Raw genomic sequence first — 16,478 nt, 5'->3', positions numbered from 1 at the left:
GTGAAACATGCTAAGTACTTAGGAGTTACCCTGAATAGTAAAATGACATGGACTAACCACATTAATAATGTGAGAAATAAAGCCATCTTTGTAATGAAATGCTTGTATCCTATGTTAGGACGCTTTTCAAAACTTGATCTCACCAAAAAGAGATTAATCTATCTTTCAACTATTCATCCTAGCATGACGTATGCCTCACCAGCCTGGACGACTACTGTGACAAAAACTGACTTAAACAAGCTTCAGGTTGTACAAAATCGTTTTCTAAGACTGATAACTAGTGCTCATTACTAATTCAGAAGTCAAACAACAAAAATCAGCGTTATACCTACAAAATTTTCACAGGACTAGTTTCGATGGTTTTACCGAACCATCATCTTCAGCTGCAAAACCGCAAATGAACAAAATAGGAAATAATGATTAGATAAGATAAGAAAGCCTGGACAAGAATAAGCAAGTGGCGCCATCTGTTGGCGAAACCAGAACTAAAACATAATTTCTCTAAAAGCCGAAGGCAAATTTGGATTGGAATTAGGATCGTTAACTAGAACAGAAAGATTTTTATGAATGTGAAATGCCTCTAGAAAATCCAGTTCTCCAATGGAAGATGTTTTTTGAATAATTTTGGCAGCAGAAAAATTGAAAGTGTGATTTTCGGACCAACATTGGCCAAACTAAGAGAGCCTTAAAATTTCGCGTCAAAGAACATGAGGCATATGTTAGAAAAAAGGAAACACAGAAGTCTTCTGTTGCTCAACATTGTTGGTCCGAAAATCACACTTTCAATTTTTCTGCTGCCAAAATTATTCAAAAAACATCTTCCATTGGAGAACTGGATTTTCTAGAGGCATTTCACATTCATAAAAACCTTTCTGTTCTAGTTAACGATCCTAATTCCAATCCAAATTTGCCTTCGGCTTTTAGAGAAATTATGTTTTAGTTCTGGTTTCGCCAACAGATGGCGCCACTTGCTTATTCTTGTCCAGGCTTTCTTATCTTATCTAATCATTATTTCCTATCTTGTTCATTTGCGGTTTTGCAGCTGAAGATGATGGTTCGGTAAAACCATCGAAACTAGTCCTGTGAAAATTTTGTAGGTATAACGCTGATTTTTGTTGTTTGACTTCTGAATTAGTATTTATTCGGCGTGTTATTGTGTCTTAATTAGTGCTCATTACTTTGTGCGGAACAAAGTACTTCTCAGGGGCTTAAAAAATCGAGCCACTGGATACTTTCTTACGCAAAACAAATGATAAGTTCTTCAGAAAAGCTAAAGACTGTGAACATCTGAATTTATTTAATCTATTTCATTATGAAATATTAGACGAAGACAGACATCTCCGTCGTTTTGCTGCTTTCATCCTGAATAGCAATCAGAACTTTTCTACGTAATTGCTATTTCATTTAGTGACTGTTGAAACTCTAAGTCCAAAACGAAGCAGCATTCATCAGAGAGAGGTGGAGTCCCACGTGACCTGTGCACACCGCTATTCAGATATATATTTCCTGCAATCAAGCTTTCCTGAAACTATGTACATATGTATATAATCTATATTTAACCAAGAATATTGTTTTTCTACTATTTATTCTGCATTTTATATTTTCTATTTTCTTGTATTCTATATATGTTACTTTTTTGACGAATACTTCAACACCAATCATATGTCATCTCGGAGCTCGCGTGACTTTGGTCACACCCCTTTCTACATCTCAGCTTCCTGCACTGCTCAGCTCAAGCATTTCTCTACCTTCAGTGCTCTTAATAGCATCTAAATCAAGACAGCCGGAACACAGCACGTAATTACTGCGTGCTAATCACGGCTTAGAGAGGAACTTGGAACTTCAAACATAACACACAGCGACTGATTGAAATGAACGCGTCAAAGGCGTTCGTTCGGAATTGTTTGCTCTATGATTTTAAAATGGGCCTGTTAGCAGCAGAATCAAGTAGCCGAATTTGCCAGTTGAAGCCGTTGACGAACGAACCGCTAGGCAATGGTTCCAGAAGTTCAGGTCAGGGGATATATCTCTTAGTGATGAAGCAGCAGCGGTCGGCCACAAGCGCTGGACGATGAGGCCCTGAAAGCAGCCATAGAGAGTGACAGTAGCCAAACGTGAGGTGAGCTTGCTGCACACTTCCACGTATCGGATGAAACGATCAGACTTCATTTGCACCGCATAGGAAAGGCATACAAGCTGAGCAACCCCACTCACTGTCCGATGCAAACAAGCAACAGCATGTCGCTGCCTGTTTGTCATTATTTACTCGGCACCTCAATGCATCCATATTTGATTGAGTACTCACCAGCGATGAAAGGTGGGTCCAGTATGACACACCCAGACGTTTCAGACATTGGTTGTGTCACCACGGGACCCTTTACCTCACACTTCGACGCCACGCAAGATCATGCTCTGTATCTGGTGGACTAGTCATCACGTGGTGCACTACGAGCTCCTCCCAGTGGATGCCTTTACTCGCAGCAATTGGAGAGTGTGCATCAGGGACTGATGCATAAAGAGCCAGCATTGGTCAATCGTAAGGGTGTACTCCTCCTCCATGACAACGTGAGGCCGCATGTGGCTCGGTAGGCCAGGGACACCATCCATTGACTGAGCTGGGAGACACTACCCCATCCACCATACTCCCCAGTCGTCGTGCCAACAGACTACCACCTTTTCCATTCCCTGGACAACCATCTTCGTATGAAATCCTTCAATAGAGGGCCGGACCTCGAAAAGACTCTCACGGACTTCTTTGCGTCAAAGACTCCTGAGTTTTACCGCTATGGCATTGCACAGCTAGTCACTCATTGGCAAAAGGCTCTGGATGCAGATGGTGATTACTTGAGGATTAGCAGTGATCATTATTTGTTGAATTTTTTTTTTCTGACTGTCCAAAACGGCAAGAACTGTTTTGGTTACCTTGTACAAGAATGTCCTAACATATTGTCTATTCTGAAATTTCAGTGATTATAAATTTAATTAGTATATAAACATTTTAAAAATGACTCAGACGGTTATATTATAAAAACGCTTGGTACTTACGTATTAACGCAACCAGGCCAAAATTTCGCATAAATCGCCAAATTTGGCGACCCTACTTACGGCAACCCTACGTGTTTAGACGAAAGTTTATTTGTAAAAAGAAAAAGTAACACTGGGCGTGTACTACCACAGCAATGGGTTTTCGGCGGAATTTGCCGAGAAAAGAAAGACTTTTTTGGTTACTGTACCTAACAGAAGCGCCGTTGCCCTTATGGAAAAAATATGCGAAAATATCAAGGGAGGAAGCATCATTTATTCGGATTGCTGGAAAGGATACAATACAAGTGAGTTCGAAAATGCTGGATTTCTGCATGGAACTGTTAATCACAAATATAACTTTGTGGATCCCAACACGGGCATTCACACACAACATGTAGAGCGCATGTGGGGCTCAGCCAAATGGCGCAACAAAAAACAGAGAGGAACAGCCCGTCATCATCTTGACTCATACCTTATCGAATTTATATGGCGCCAAGCTCAAGCTGTTAATGGCGAAGACGGTTTTCAATCAGTGCTAAAAGCAATAGCCAAAAGATTTCCACCGAAAAAATAATTCTGCAACTTATTCAAATTCGAAACCGGAAGGGTTTAATTGCTATTTTATATTTTAAAACAAAATAATATAAAAAACTGTATTAAAAATTATCTGTAATTCATAAATGTACATTTTCTTTCTCTTCATACTTTTTTACTCAAACTTACAAATCGTGCCAACCTGGTTGCGATAATACGTAAGTATCAAACGCTGCATGCAAATACAGTTTTTTTCGTATTTTTTCGATAAAATCGGCTTCCATTTCTGTCGTCCCCGACCGCAAATTACAGCCATCGCCATACTGGAAATACCATTGAAACTTCAGAAGCAGAATTTTCGTCTGATTGGTTGATCTCTAAGCGGAACACGTTTACAAACGAAGCACTTTCGGCAAAGTTTCAAAAAGTGTTCCCTGTAGGCCGCACATCACTTCCATTGGTACTGTTTTTTTTTTCTCGAAACCCTCACGTTTAAACCAATGCTACTAGAATCTCGTTTCTCAGAAATGTCCCACCTAGCGTCGTGAGATGTGATAAAACGATTCACTTACTAATGATGTTGTTTATAGTTTAATCCTGATTGCATAAATTCTTGGACGCAACCCTTTTTTTTTTCAAAGTTCTCTAAACTGTCACTGATGGCCACTGACAAATACTACATAAATTGTATAGTATATTTAAAGTTTTGCAGTAAAAATTAGGAAATTTTGCTCATTTTACAAAAAACTGTGTTGTTTAAGCTTTTTGCATGAGCAATAAATAATTTGAAATCACAAGTTGTGTAATTTTGTATGTGTGTGTGTTTCTCATATTCTAACAAACTGATAATTGTTACAAAAACATAAAAATTTCATCATTTTTCAAAACTTTGAGTGATGTGATGCGTAAACAGAAAGTATAGTTTTATTTCAAAAAAAAATTTTTTTTTTTTTCCCATTTTGCTTAGCTAAGCAGATTTTTCAATTATAGCAAGAGGGACGAAAAACGTTTTTTTCGGCCCACCCTAGTATACATCAATGCCTCGCATTAAAAATATTTTGAAGAGCTATTGATATGCATCCAGTGTTATTATTTGCTTAGTACGAAAATTGTCTTAAAAGGTATATTTGTGATCTTTCAAACTTTTCTTGCTTTTCTTAGTTTGAATGATTTTATACCTATGCTCTTTTTCTAAGCTACATCTAAATGCTTCTTTACAAAGAACTGTGGTACTGTGCGATCTGTATTGTTCTGTCCTCGTGTAATTCTTATGTTACCATAAGAATTTTTTCTTTTTACAGCTGATAATCGAAAGAAACAGCGAAGAAAAGAAGCTCAAGTTAAACAGGACTTTTCAGATTTTGCTAAACTTGGAGGAGGGCAGCAAGGAACTAATATAATATCTCCTCAACTTGCATTAGCCACATATCAGTTTCTATCTACATGTAAGCTATGAACTATTTTTTAATTTTATTTAATTATACATTTCCATACTCCGGGCATTAATATAAATTTTGTCTGATGAAATTATCTTCTACATAAGAAAGAGAATATATATCTTTTGTATAAATTTAATGTTTTATAGCGAATAAGTAGTAAAAGTTTATTTAAAAATTTCATCTTATGCAGGAATAAGCTCAAAGGAACATTTGGTCTGGTTTTGATTTAGGCGATATTGCTATTAGAACTGGAACCACAATTCTTTCAGCTTTAACGAGGAATGAGTTCATACTCAAGTTTTAAAAATTACAGCCTTGTTACTTGCTTCTTTTTCCTTTTTCGAGATTCGAACTTGAGTTCATCGTATGCTAACAGCGCGGCACCTTCACATACAAGGTGCGTTATACAAGGTGATTGGTCCCATACGCTGAAAACCACGCTGGTTAGGCTCAGGCCAACGCGCATACGCATTGAGAGACATGTCAACAAACGCCGCCTGTCGTACAAATCACCGAAGTAAGGAAGTGGTGCAATTTGCGACCAAGCTGACGGAGTCAGTGTGAGAAATCGTATCATGGCAAAATGGCCCAATGCGTCAACATGAGGTTTTGCTTCAAATTAAGGAAAACGACGACGGAGATTTATGGAAGTTAATGCAAGTGTAGAAAATTGAAGCAGTGAGTAAGAAGTGTATGTCTGAGTGGTTTAAATGTTTTAGAGATTAAAAGGAAGGTGCGGAAGATGAACCGTGTTCGGGTCGATGTCAACAAGAACAATTCCAGACTACATCGAATGAGTGTGACGGATGTTTGCGGATGACCGGCGGCTGTCATTGAGAATGATAACAAAAGAATTGAAGCCAAGCAAAGTCAGTGTAAGCACTATTGTTTATGAGCATTTGAAAAAGCGGACTCGATTTGTACCCCACACGTTGACAGATGAGCAGAAGCAAACATCGACATGTCTGACCGGAATCCATAGTTTTTTTTTAAACCATCATTACATGAGATGAGACCTTGTGCTATGATTATTGTTCGCAGACCAAGCGACAGTCATTGGTATGGTGTTCATCGTGTTCCCCGCCTCCCAAAAACGTCGTCTGACAAAACCCAAGATTAAGACAATGTTGATCACCTTTCGATAACAAGGGCTTGATCCATCATGAATTTCTACCCGAGGGTCGAACTGTTATCGCGGAAGTTTAAGAGGGAGTTTTGAAATGGGTGCTGGAACACTTCCGACGGGTTCGGCCACAACTGTGCAGGAGTAGGCAGTGGACTTTCCTCCACAGCAACACCTGTCATTGAGTTCAACTTTCTCATCGCAAAGTGTCTGCTCTTCAGTGCCCTCCTTATTCTCCAGATTCGGCGCCAGCAGACGTTTTTGTTTCTCCTTCTTAATTAGCCCTGAAAGGCTGACTTGCAGATGTTGCGGATATCCTACAATACGTGATTACGGTGCTTCGAGCGATTCCACTAGAAGCATTTGCTGAGTGTCCAACAGCTTTACAACCATATCAGAAGTGCTTTGTAGCTAACCGTGATTACTTTTTAAGGCCATTAAATGTATTTGTTTGTAACTTTTGTTTCCTTTAATTTCTGAGACCATTCACCGAACTTTTCAGACGCACCTTATATTTGTAGCATGTAATGAAGCGAAAAGATAACAAGTTGTTACAATAGCATAAAAGCAAGCTTCAAATTTTACGTCAGAGACTACAATACAGTCAAAAGTCGTTAATCCGGAATCGTCGGGACTTCGGCGATTCCGGATTATCGATTTTTCCGGATTATAGATCATCAGTTTAAATCTGGTAAGATGGCATGAAGAAATTATAAAATTAAAAATATGAAACGGTAATTTATGAAATAAAGAACAATTATGATCTAAAGGGTATCAAAATTTACAAAAAAAAAAAAAAAAAAAAAAAAAACTTAATATTTATTTCTTTACTTTATTAAACATTTCTTTCAATGTAAGTTGTTTGCTTCGTTTTATGTGATAATACTTTCTCTTTAATTCTATAAACAGACATAATTTCTTGTTCAGTTACAAAATTCCACTGTTCAAGTCCTGTAATTGCTGCGTCGAGAATACCGACTAACCTGTCAATCGACATTTTTTCGTTTTCAATAACCTCTCTGTCACTTTCTTCACTATCGGAAGCAAATTATAATGACGAGGAATTTGATTTAAATCATATCAAAGACGGAATACATCGAGATGAAATACTACATTTAGTAAGGAATTAAGCCAAATAAAATGAAAACATCTGCCCTTAAGATAAGGAGAGTGCTGACAGATCAACTTCCAATTTATTGCGCGCCGCGGCGTTGAAAACATCTGCCCTGAAGATACGGATAGTGCTGACAGATCAACTTCCAATTCATTGCGCGCCGTCCCCCACATCCCCCGCCGCAGAGCAGCGTGAAATTGATAAACAGATTTCGGAATGGTTAGGTCATTTTTTGCAGCAATTCCACTTTTGTTTAATGGACTTCGAAACATACTTTCGCTTTGGTAGATCCTTTACATATTAGTAAATATATATCGGAAATTCTATTTGACATAATCGGAAGTTCAAGCTTACTTTTATAAAATTGCTCTAACAGTCTGCAAAAAATAATAAGCCGGATCCAATTCGAAGATTAAGGAACAACGCAATCTGCAACATTAACTGAAATAGATAATTAAATAATTTTAGCTTAGCTTATACCTTCCGTTATACATTAAACGCGCACTCGTAAACGTATTTTGCGCACGCGCACAAGCATATTCTCAGTCGTAAAGGCCTTACGCTCATGCGTCAACGCGACGCATGCGCAGAAAGTTTGAAGCTTTGAGGTCCGGATTATAGATCTTTCCGGATTATGGGTGTCCGAATTAACGACTTTTGACTGTATTATAGAAATAATAATAAGAATAGCGAAGTCATGCATGTAGTTAAGCTTTTTTTGTAATGTTTAATTATGTTTTGATTAGACTACTTTAATGGACAGAATACTTCAGTTCCAGCTTTGCCATATAAGAATCATGGAAATTGATTTTGAAACGACACTTGAGAAAGAATAATTCTAAACATATAACTATTTTTAGGACAGAAAAATGCATGACCAAATTAAAAAGACCACTTAGTGGCTATTGAAGTTCTGTTTTACACAGAGGGAGGAGGAGAAGAGGGGTAAAAAAACTTTTTAAGAATTTTTATAATTTTTTAATCATTTAAGGCATTTTGCATGATGACTTTAAAAATGTGATGTTACAAACTCTTAAAATCTGGATTACCATAAATGTTATGTTTATTGTCATGAATTTGAAAGTTGGCGCAACTTTTTATTTGTTAGAAAAGCTAGAGTTTGATTAATATATTATTTTAATAATATGAAGCATATATGAAAATGATATGTAGTAATGTTTTCTAATAATATTAATTTGAAGCTTTTTGTTTCATATAACTGTTTTCTTTTATTAAAAATATAAATTCATTATACGCATTTCATTTCCTTTTTTTTTTTTTTTTTTTTTTTTTTTTTGTGTGTGTGTGTGTGTGTGTGTGTGTGTGTGTGAGTGGGTGTGTGGGTGCATGGAAGGGCAAATTGCTGTCTTTATCTCAGATAATTACGTTAATTTTCACATAGATATTAAAAGTGAATTCTTGAATTATGCATAATATTTCAGATCTTGAAAAATTATTAAAAAAAGAATTTTATGCAGTATGAATTGAAATCCAAGAAAGGCTAAACTGGTTTCAAACATCATGTGTTAAACAATTTTTTTTGTTAGTGCTAATAATGATGGTGATGATTTATTTAACCATAATACTTATGTCTCGAGAATGAAAAGACGAAGAGGAACTGAGATCTGAAAAAATGCAAATTTAACAACAGGTAGTTCAAATATGAATAATTTCACAAGAGAGAAAGCTTTTGACTGTTTGAGAATCTTCAAAAACATAATTAACTGATTAACAGCGGCCAACCTCGCCGCTTGAGTGGAAGAAAAGTTTAAAATGTAATCAAGAGATCAGTAATAATAAGTAACAGAAATTTGTTGTTTGAGTTATTGTTATAGTTTATAGTAAGTATTCTGCCTCACACAGATAAGTTTCTTCTTCTTCACATATTTCAAAATTTAATAAATGCTTTGATGATGAATTGGGATTAAAAATTAAAAAAAGAAAAACTCAGAGGAAAATAAGTATCGACTCATTTATCAATTTAATAATACCCTAAATACACTTATATCCTTTAATTAAGGATAATGCCAGCTCCGGCAAGTAAAGGTTCAGAAACAAAACAAATGTGACTTATTCGTAAAGCCCATTTATTAAACAAATGATGAAGAGCAAAAAAGATGGTGTATGTATGATACCATTTGTAAAAACTACGATTTTTACTCCTAGGAGCATTTACAAAAAATAATCTCCCTTCCAAAAATTTAACATTACATGATTAGTATGATGGTTAATACATTGTATTTCTCCCAAACGATGAAATACAATCCGTACAATGCCTAGGCATGCTGAGTATCAAATTATTGAGCTGATCTTGGTGAAGTTTACTCAACTCAGCAAGCAGTGCTCTCCGAAGTTCCGGTGCACGTGTAGGAGATGCTTGACTGGCTGCAATTCGTTGGCCAAACATGTCCCACACGTTCTATTGGGTTAAAGTCGGGTGAGAATGCCGAACATTCCATACGAGTGATATCCTCAGATTGAAGGCATTCCTTTACAATGTTTCCACATGAACAGTTGTCGTCATTCATAAACACAAATTCTATGTCCATGGCACCCCTGAACAAATCTACATGCAATTCCAGAATGAGGTCATGATAAATTTGGCCTGTCATGATTCCGATCTGAACAGGTAGATCTGTTCTGGAGCCCAGTATAATTCCACCACAAACAAGCAATCCTGCACCACCGTAATGGTGTCGTCTAATGACTTTGTTAGTGGTAGCTAGTATCTGGAATTCTCCATACGAGAGTTCAATGTGAATCAGACTGCAAGCTAAACCTGGACTCACTGGAAAACATCACACAAGCCCACTGTGATGATGTCCACCTTGCTTTTCTCGACTCCAGCATAATGGCTGGCAACATTGAGTTGCTGTGAGCAGAACACATCTGGCAGGTCTGTCCCAAATGTCTGTTTGAATGAAATTTTCATACCCATGGCTGAAGGTAATTGACGAAATAGGTCTGATGCTGTGCTCCATCTGCTTCTTTTGGCAGTTATTGCTGAATACTGGTCGTCATTCGGCGTTGTAACTTGGGGTGACCTGTACTGTAATGTCTACTGACATTTCCATCACTTAGGAATCATTGCCAAAGCCTTAGAGTCATTGCCAAAGTCATAACACTTTGGGCTATTCCAACTTCCTCGGATACTTCCATCTGAGTACGTCCACATTTCAGGCGGCCGATAATTCTACCATGTAAAAAGTCAGCCACTTGTGTCCTCTGTGTCATATTTATTCAGTTGTTTCACTGAGGGGCTTACAGAACGCTTGGGAACAGTTTTACTTCTTTGCTACCATTGCTTATATACGTTCGTACACTTTTTTGTCGTCGTACACTTCACTTACACACTCGTCATTGGGATGTACTATCGGCGTCATCTGATGACTTCCTGTAATTTGCATATTGTTCTTGAAGATGTGTGCGATTATACAACAGGTGAAATTTTTAGTTTAGAGTTCGATTTCTTTGTGATTCTGTATTATCCTTAATTTATAGAAATGAGCGTAAAACAGGCTTACACTCTTTACAGTGTTACTGTTACAGTGTGAGAGTGTAAAACAGGCTTACACTGTTTGTTATTTTTACGTTATTCAGGTATTTTTCCCAACTAATAATTGCTACAAAATGATGTTATATTTTAAAAAATAATTGTTTATTATTTCATTTTAATACCGTAGCAGAAGATTTACTTATCTTTTATCATCTTGGTGTGTAATTTAAATTTTTTAATTTAATAAAAATATAAACTGCATAATTTTTTCTAATAAAGAAGATGCTGTAAAAGAATTTGTATTCAGCCTTATGTGTTAATTACTGTATGTATACAGTTGTAGTTGTTTGCTAATTTATATTGTTTTCTTCTAGCTGTAGAACCCTTTCGAAATATTTACCTCTCCGAGACAGTTTTAAAGAGGCTAATGACCCAAAATATATTTTTCAAGTCAAAACAGTGTAAAGATGGTTATAATGCTCCTGCTAACATATTATATCAAGCTGGTAAACCAGCTGATTATTTTATACTCATCTTAGAAGGCCGTTGTCGTGTGACCGTGTGTAAGGAAAACCTTGTATTTGAGACAGGTCCTTTCAGCTATTTTGGAATACCAGCTATCACTGTTTCTGCAAATTCAGGTATGTCTCTCCGGTTTTGTTCTTCAATGCATGTGAAACATTTTATTAAAAGTAAAGAGAGTTAAAACGGAATGATAAAATATTGAACAAATGCAAAATTATGTACATTATCATTTGTTTAGATGCTGAAATTTTTGCAATAGAGCTGTTGATCATCTGTGCAGAAAAATGGCATAGTTGCCTGAATTTGAAATTTAATTATAAATTGTTTGTGAACTTAACAAAAAAAAAAAGCATTTTAAAGACAATCAAACTGAAATAAAAATTGAAAATATTAAACCGCATTTTAATGATATCAGGTTTATTTACTTCATGGAAAAAAGGAATTTAGAGAGTTATCCGGTAACTAAATCAGTCAATAAAAATTATCTTGACATGTATTCAAAAAAGTTGGTAGCCAGTCAGAAATATGAGCTGGGTGACATTAAGATGCCTGGGCAAAAAATTCCTCTAAAACGGATATCGCTTACCAAACTGCAGTATTCTGAAAAGTGATTGCCTAATTTCTAATAAAGAAACCAATCCATATTTTAATTTTCAGTAGTAAGTATAACAGTAGTACTAACTTTTTTTAAAAAAAACCGTGTGAGGCGGCTATTACCTTTTAGCAATATAAAAATGGGGCCATTTACAAACTGATAGATTTCTCTTTTTCGTAATGGAAGCAAAATTAACCGTTATCCAATTAGTCAAATTATCCTTTGCTTAGCGATATGTATTAATGTGATACAGCATCACAAAAACTAGAAACAACAATTTTCTTCTGAGCATTCATCAGAAGCTAAAAGTAATAAAGTTGTTGGTACATAAAAGTGATTTCTCAGAGAGGTAAACAATGATACAGGGTTATAATATTCTGTAAATGATATGTTGCAAGCAATAATAAAATGTTTTGTAAGTTTAAATTGTGCTGGGAATTAAAGCTGATGATTTAACTATTGTGACAATAGTTCAACGAGTTCATTGCAAAGATATTCTACGGTAAGAATGCATAGGATAATCATTATCCAATATATCTATATAAGAAGGCACAATAATTTTTAATCTATTGATAATTAAAAATGTGGAAATGTGCGATTAACCTAATAATTAAACACTTGTTTTGTCAACATAGCAAAATAAGTATTATATAGACGGGAGAAGAAATGAATTGAAACAGTAGAATGATACAACATGAAGATACATGTTGCTTGTACATACATGATGCATGGAAGACAGAAAATGTCATTTTTAATTTATAGAAATTTGATTGTGCAGTAGACGCTTACTATGATGACTGTCATTCCATTAAAGTATTCCATACAGAAGGTCCTCAGTTGATGAAAGTTGTATATGAACTCAATTTTCATTTCAGCGACCTCTAATTACAGTACTCATTTTGGGAAAACACAAGTGGTGGTTATCGTCAACTGTATAAAGTTAAAATTGAATTATTTTTCAAAAACTTTGCACATGTAAAATTTATGATATTTAAAATGCAGATCATAAATGTTTAGATGTTGGAAAATTCAGGAGTTTTGTATAATGTGAGCTTTGTACTATATATGTAATTATCTGCTTTGTAAAGTGATGTTTCAGTGCTCTATATGGAGTATATACCAGTGGTGTGCAAACTATTTTGATGTACGACCCCTCATTTTGTGTAGGCTCACCAGCGGCTGAGCGGTAAAGTTGCTGAACACTGGTAGTTCGGTCCGAAGTTTAAATGCCGCGAACATGCTGGCTGCATGGGCGTTTTCGTGGTTTTCCCCATGTGTAACATGTATATGAGCCAGTTTCCCTTAGAAAGTCCTCCACAAAGGCATTCCTCCTCTTAGTCAGATAGCACTTGAGGCTTTGCCACAATCACACACACACATTTTGTATAAATTTTGTTGCGACCTCTTTCTTGGTAGACAGACGACATTTTTTCAGTCGTCAGCATAGTTAAAGTGAAATAAAACACATAATTTTCTTTAATAATAGTTTTATTTATGCATATATAGTCATATAATAATAGCAAAAACAGTAAATATTTAAATATCTCTTTAATAAAAATACTTTTAGAAAATAATATAAGAATTCAGTGCGAGAAATGCACTTGGAGAGAGTTCATGACTGCTTCTGTGTTCGGATTTGTTTTGGAAATTGCAAGCAATAAGCCATCCTCTGGGTCTAATCAAGATCAGTATATTGTTTTAATGGCTATTAATTTTGAAAAACCACCTTCACATAAGTAGGGTGATGCAAACTCTATCAAAGTATTGATCGCCTTTTTTAAATCGACATATTCGTTTCCAATCAATAACCAGAATTTTTGGCAGGTCAGAGACTTAAATTGAACACACAGCATTTCATCACTTGAAATATCAATTAGCTGTTGTTTTTGTTTAATTCTCCTTGCCAAAGCATAGTTTTTTAAAAGCTTCAATTTTAGGTGCTCAGCATTAAAATGTTTGTATGTAGGCTGTTTTTTAAGCAAGGTCCGTTTTAAAAAAATAATGCAATAAAAAAAAAACCTTTATTTTAGGATTATACATACTTTTGCCTATTTTTCTACATAGTTGCCTAGTTTATTAATGCACTTGTCATACCTTAAAACTAAATTTTGAAAACCTCTTCAAAGAAGTCTGCCTCCTGCTCGGACAGCCAAGAGTTCACGGCTGCTTTCTTTTCTTTGTTGTCACTGAAGTGCTTTCCGCCAAGATGGAGTTTGAGTACCTAATAAGGTGGAAATCGCTGGGAGCAAGATCGGGGCTGTATGGTGCATGGTCCAAGACCTCCCAGCCAAAAGATTTGATTAAGTCTCAAGTCGTTCGAGAAGTGTAAGGCCTTGTTTTGTCATGGAGAAGCAAAATTCCTTTTAACAGCATACTGTGCCGTTTGTTTTACAATATTCTTTGGAGCTTCTGTAGAGTTGCGCAGTAAGCACCTGAGTTGATTGTCGTTCCTTGTGGCATAACGTCCACCAGCAAAACACCACACCGGTCCCAGAACACTGTTGCCATAATCTTGCGCTTTGACAGCATTTGTTTGGCTTTGATCTTGAAGGAAGAGGATGTGTGTCGCCATTCCATCGACTGTTGCTTGGATTCAGGGGTGATATGGGATACTCATGTTTCATCTCCAGTTAACGATTTGACTCAACATGTCATACCTTTATTCCTCGTAATGAATCAAAAAGTCCAATGGACTGGCAAACCTCTTCTCTGTGTGTTCCGCTTTAAGGATTCTAGGTACCCAACAACAGCACAATTTCTTAAAGTTTAGGTTGAAAACCTATTTTGTCACAATTTTGTATATTACTGACCAAAAAACTTTGGGAAATTGCATTGAAAGGGTGGTTATTGTGAATCTCCTGTTCTCACGAATTTTTGTTTCAACTGTATGCACCAAATCAATCAGTGATTACAGAGGGCTGACCTGAGCATTCTTCATCATGGACGTTTGTACGCCCATCTTTAAACTCCCTAACCCGTTTCCAGACTATACTATCACTTGTTGCTTCAGTGCCATAAACTTCTGTTATCTGGCGATGAATGTCTGCGGCCGACATGTTTCTCACAGTCAAAAAATGGATAAAATATCGTATCTCACATGTGGTGGGCAATTCAATCACCTTAAACATTTTGAAGACACACAGCGAAGCTTACACGACTGCTACAGAGCTGAAACTGGCATGAGTTTGTTTGCAAAGGATGCTAGTCAGTGGTGCAGCGATTCGCTGCGGCATACATGCGAACTAGGGAACTATATGCGCCAACAGTATTTACTTAAAAAACAGCCCTCATACTTTCTTCTTGTAGACTTCAATTCAAAATGTTAAGTTTTTCGAAAATGTCTACCATGTTCGAGTGCTGTTGTTACCAGCTTGAGTTTTCCTAATCAGTTGTTATTAATGAATGAACTTGCCAACATATGTTTGTTTTCTTTCAAAAGTATGTAAACATAATTTCTCAAGTTGAAAGTATGTCGCAGTATTTTGCTACATGAGAGCTATCTTACTTTGGTATGTAATAATAATGTCTCATTTACAGAACCCATCTCATTACAGAGTATTGAAAAGAGAAGACTGTTATGCTTTTAGTATAATTAATTGCAATAATAACATCCTGTAATATCTTGTGATATTCTTAATCAATGTCTTTTGCAACAAGAGCTTGTCAGGCTATCATACAATGATTGCTGCAGAATACTAAAATGAGGAGCAATTTTCATTATTAACCATCTTAGTACTTTATTATTATCTGCTAATGCTGCAGCACCATCAGTACAAACTATGACACAGTGTCTGCAGGTAAGGTTATTTGTTTCTAAATATCTATTTATAATTTCAAGTATTTCCTCTCCAGTTGTTTTCCCTTTCAAAATTTTATGACCAAAAATCTTGTACTATTTCATCTTCAGAAACATTGTAGAGACATTGAAGAAGAAGAGATGAAAAACATGCAACACCTTCGCCTGGAATCGAACCACAGACCTTTCAGTTACGCACTGAGCGTGCAGACCACTACACCATGAAGGCTCACTAAGAAGGTGGGAGAAATACCTTATATACTCCCCCTTTTAAAGGGAAAATGGGGATTTTAGGGGACCCAATTGCCAAATCCTGGGTGAAGAGAATCATCATCCAACATCCTTTTTTAGTTCGAGTGCCACTGTAGAGACATTAAGTATTTTTGAAGAAGGAGAGATGAAAAATATGCAACGCCTTCGCCAGGAATCGAACCGCGGACCTCTCAATTACGCGCTGAGCATGCAGACCACTACACCACGAAGGCGAGAGAAATACCTTATAACATATCTTATATAAACAATTAATTGGGACACTTTAGGAATGTCAGTAGTTTATTCAAGTTGTGTAGCAAAGACGGCAGAATTTTGTATTCGATTTAACAAATTTGTTTCTATATTATGTGATATGGCAAAAATTCGGTGAGGAACGGTATTTCTTGATAATGGTATTGTTTTTAAACCGTTACCTTACTTTTCTGCATGAATAATTGATGTCATTTTTATTGATGGAGATGAAAGAGCAGTTCTCCAATAGTAGGAGGTTTTAAATTTTTGACAATTAAATATGGAACTTCTAAGGATGCCCGTAAAGCCTTTTCAGGAACTGTTGTGT

The 16,478-nt window shown here is 36.2% G+C and overlaps 1 protein-coding gene across 1 annotated transcript in view; it reads left to right on the top strand.

Annotated features, from left to right (window-relative positions):
* LOC118183994 (unextended protein-like) overlaps positions 1–16,478 on the top strand; it is a 174,844-nt gene that overhangs the window by 148,850 nt on the left and 9,516 nt on the right. Inside the window, exons 4-5 of the mRNA XM_035353627.2 lie at positions 4,860–5,003; positions 11,105–11,371. Of these exons, the coding sequence (XP_035209518.1) occupies positions 4,860–5,003; positions 11,105–11,371 (411 nt within the window). The remainder of the gene's footprint in view (positions 1–4,859; positions 5,004–11,104; positions 11,372–16,478) is intronic.

Source organism: Stegodyphus dumicola, chromosome X2, assembly GCF_044657685.1.
Source record: "Stegodyphus dumicola isolate Sdum_Otavi_A_Nest chromosome X2, ASM4465768v1".
In the NCBI taxonomy this organism is placed as follows: Eukaryota; Metazoa; Arthropoda; class Arachnida; order Araneae; family Eresidae; genus Stegodyphus; species Stegodyphus dumicola.
The sequence above is the reverse complement of the archived record's forward strand: the minus strand, read 5'-3'. Positions and strand labels throughout refer to the sequence as shown.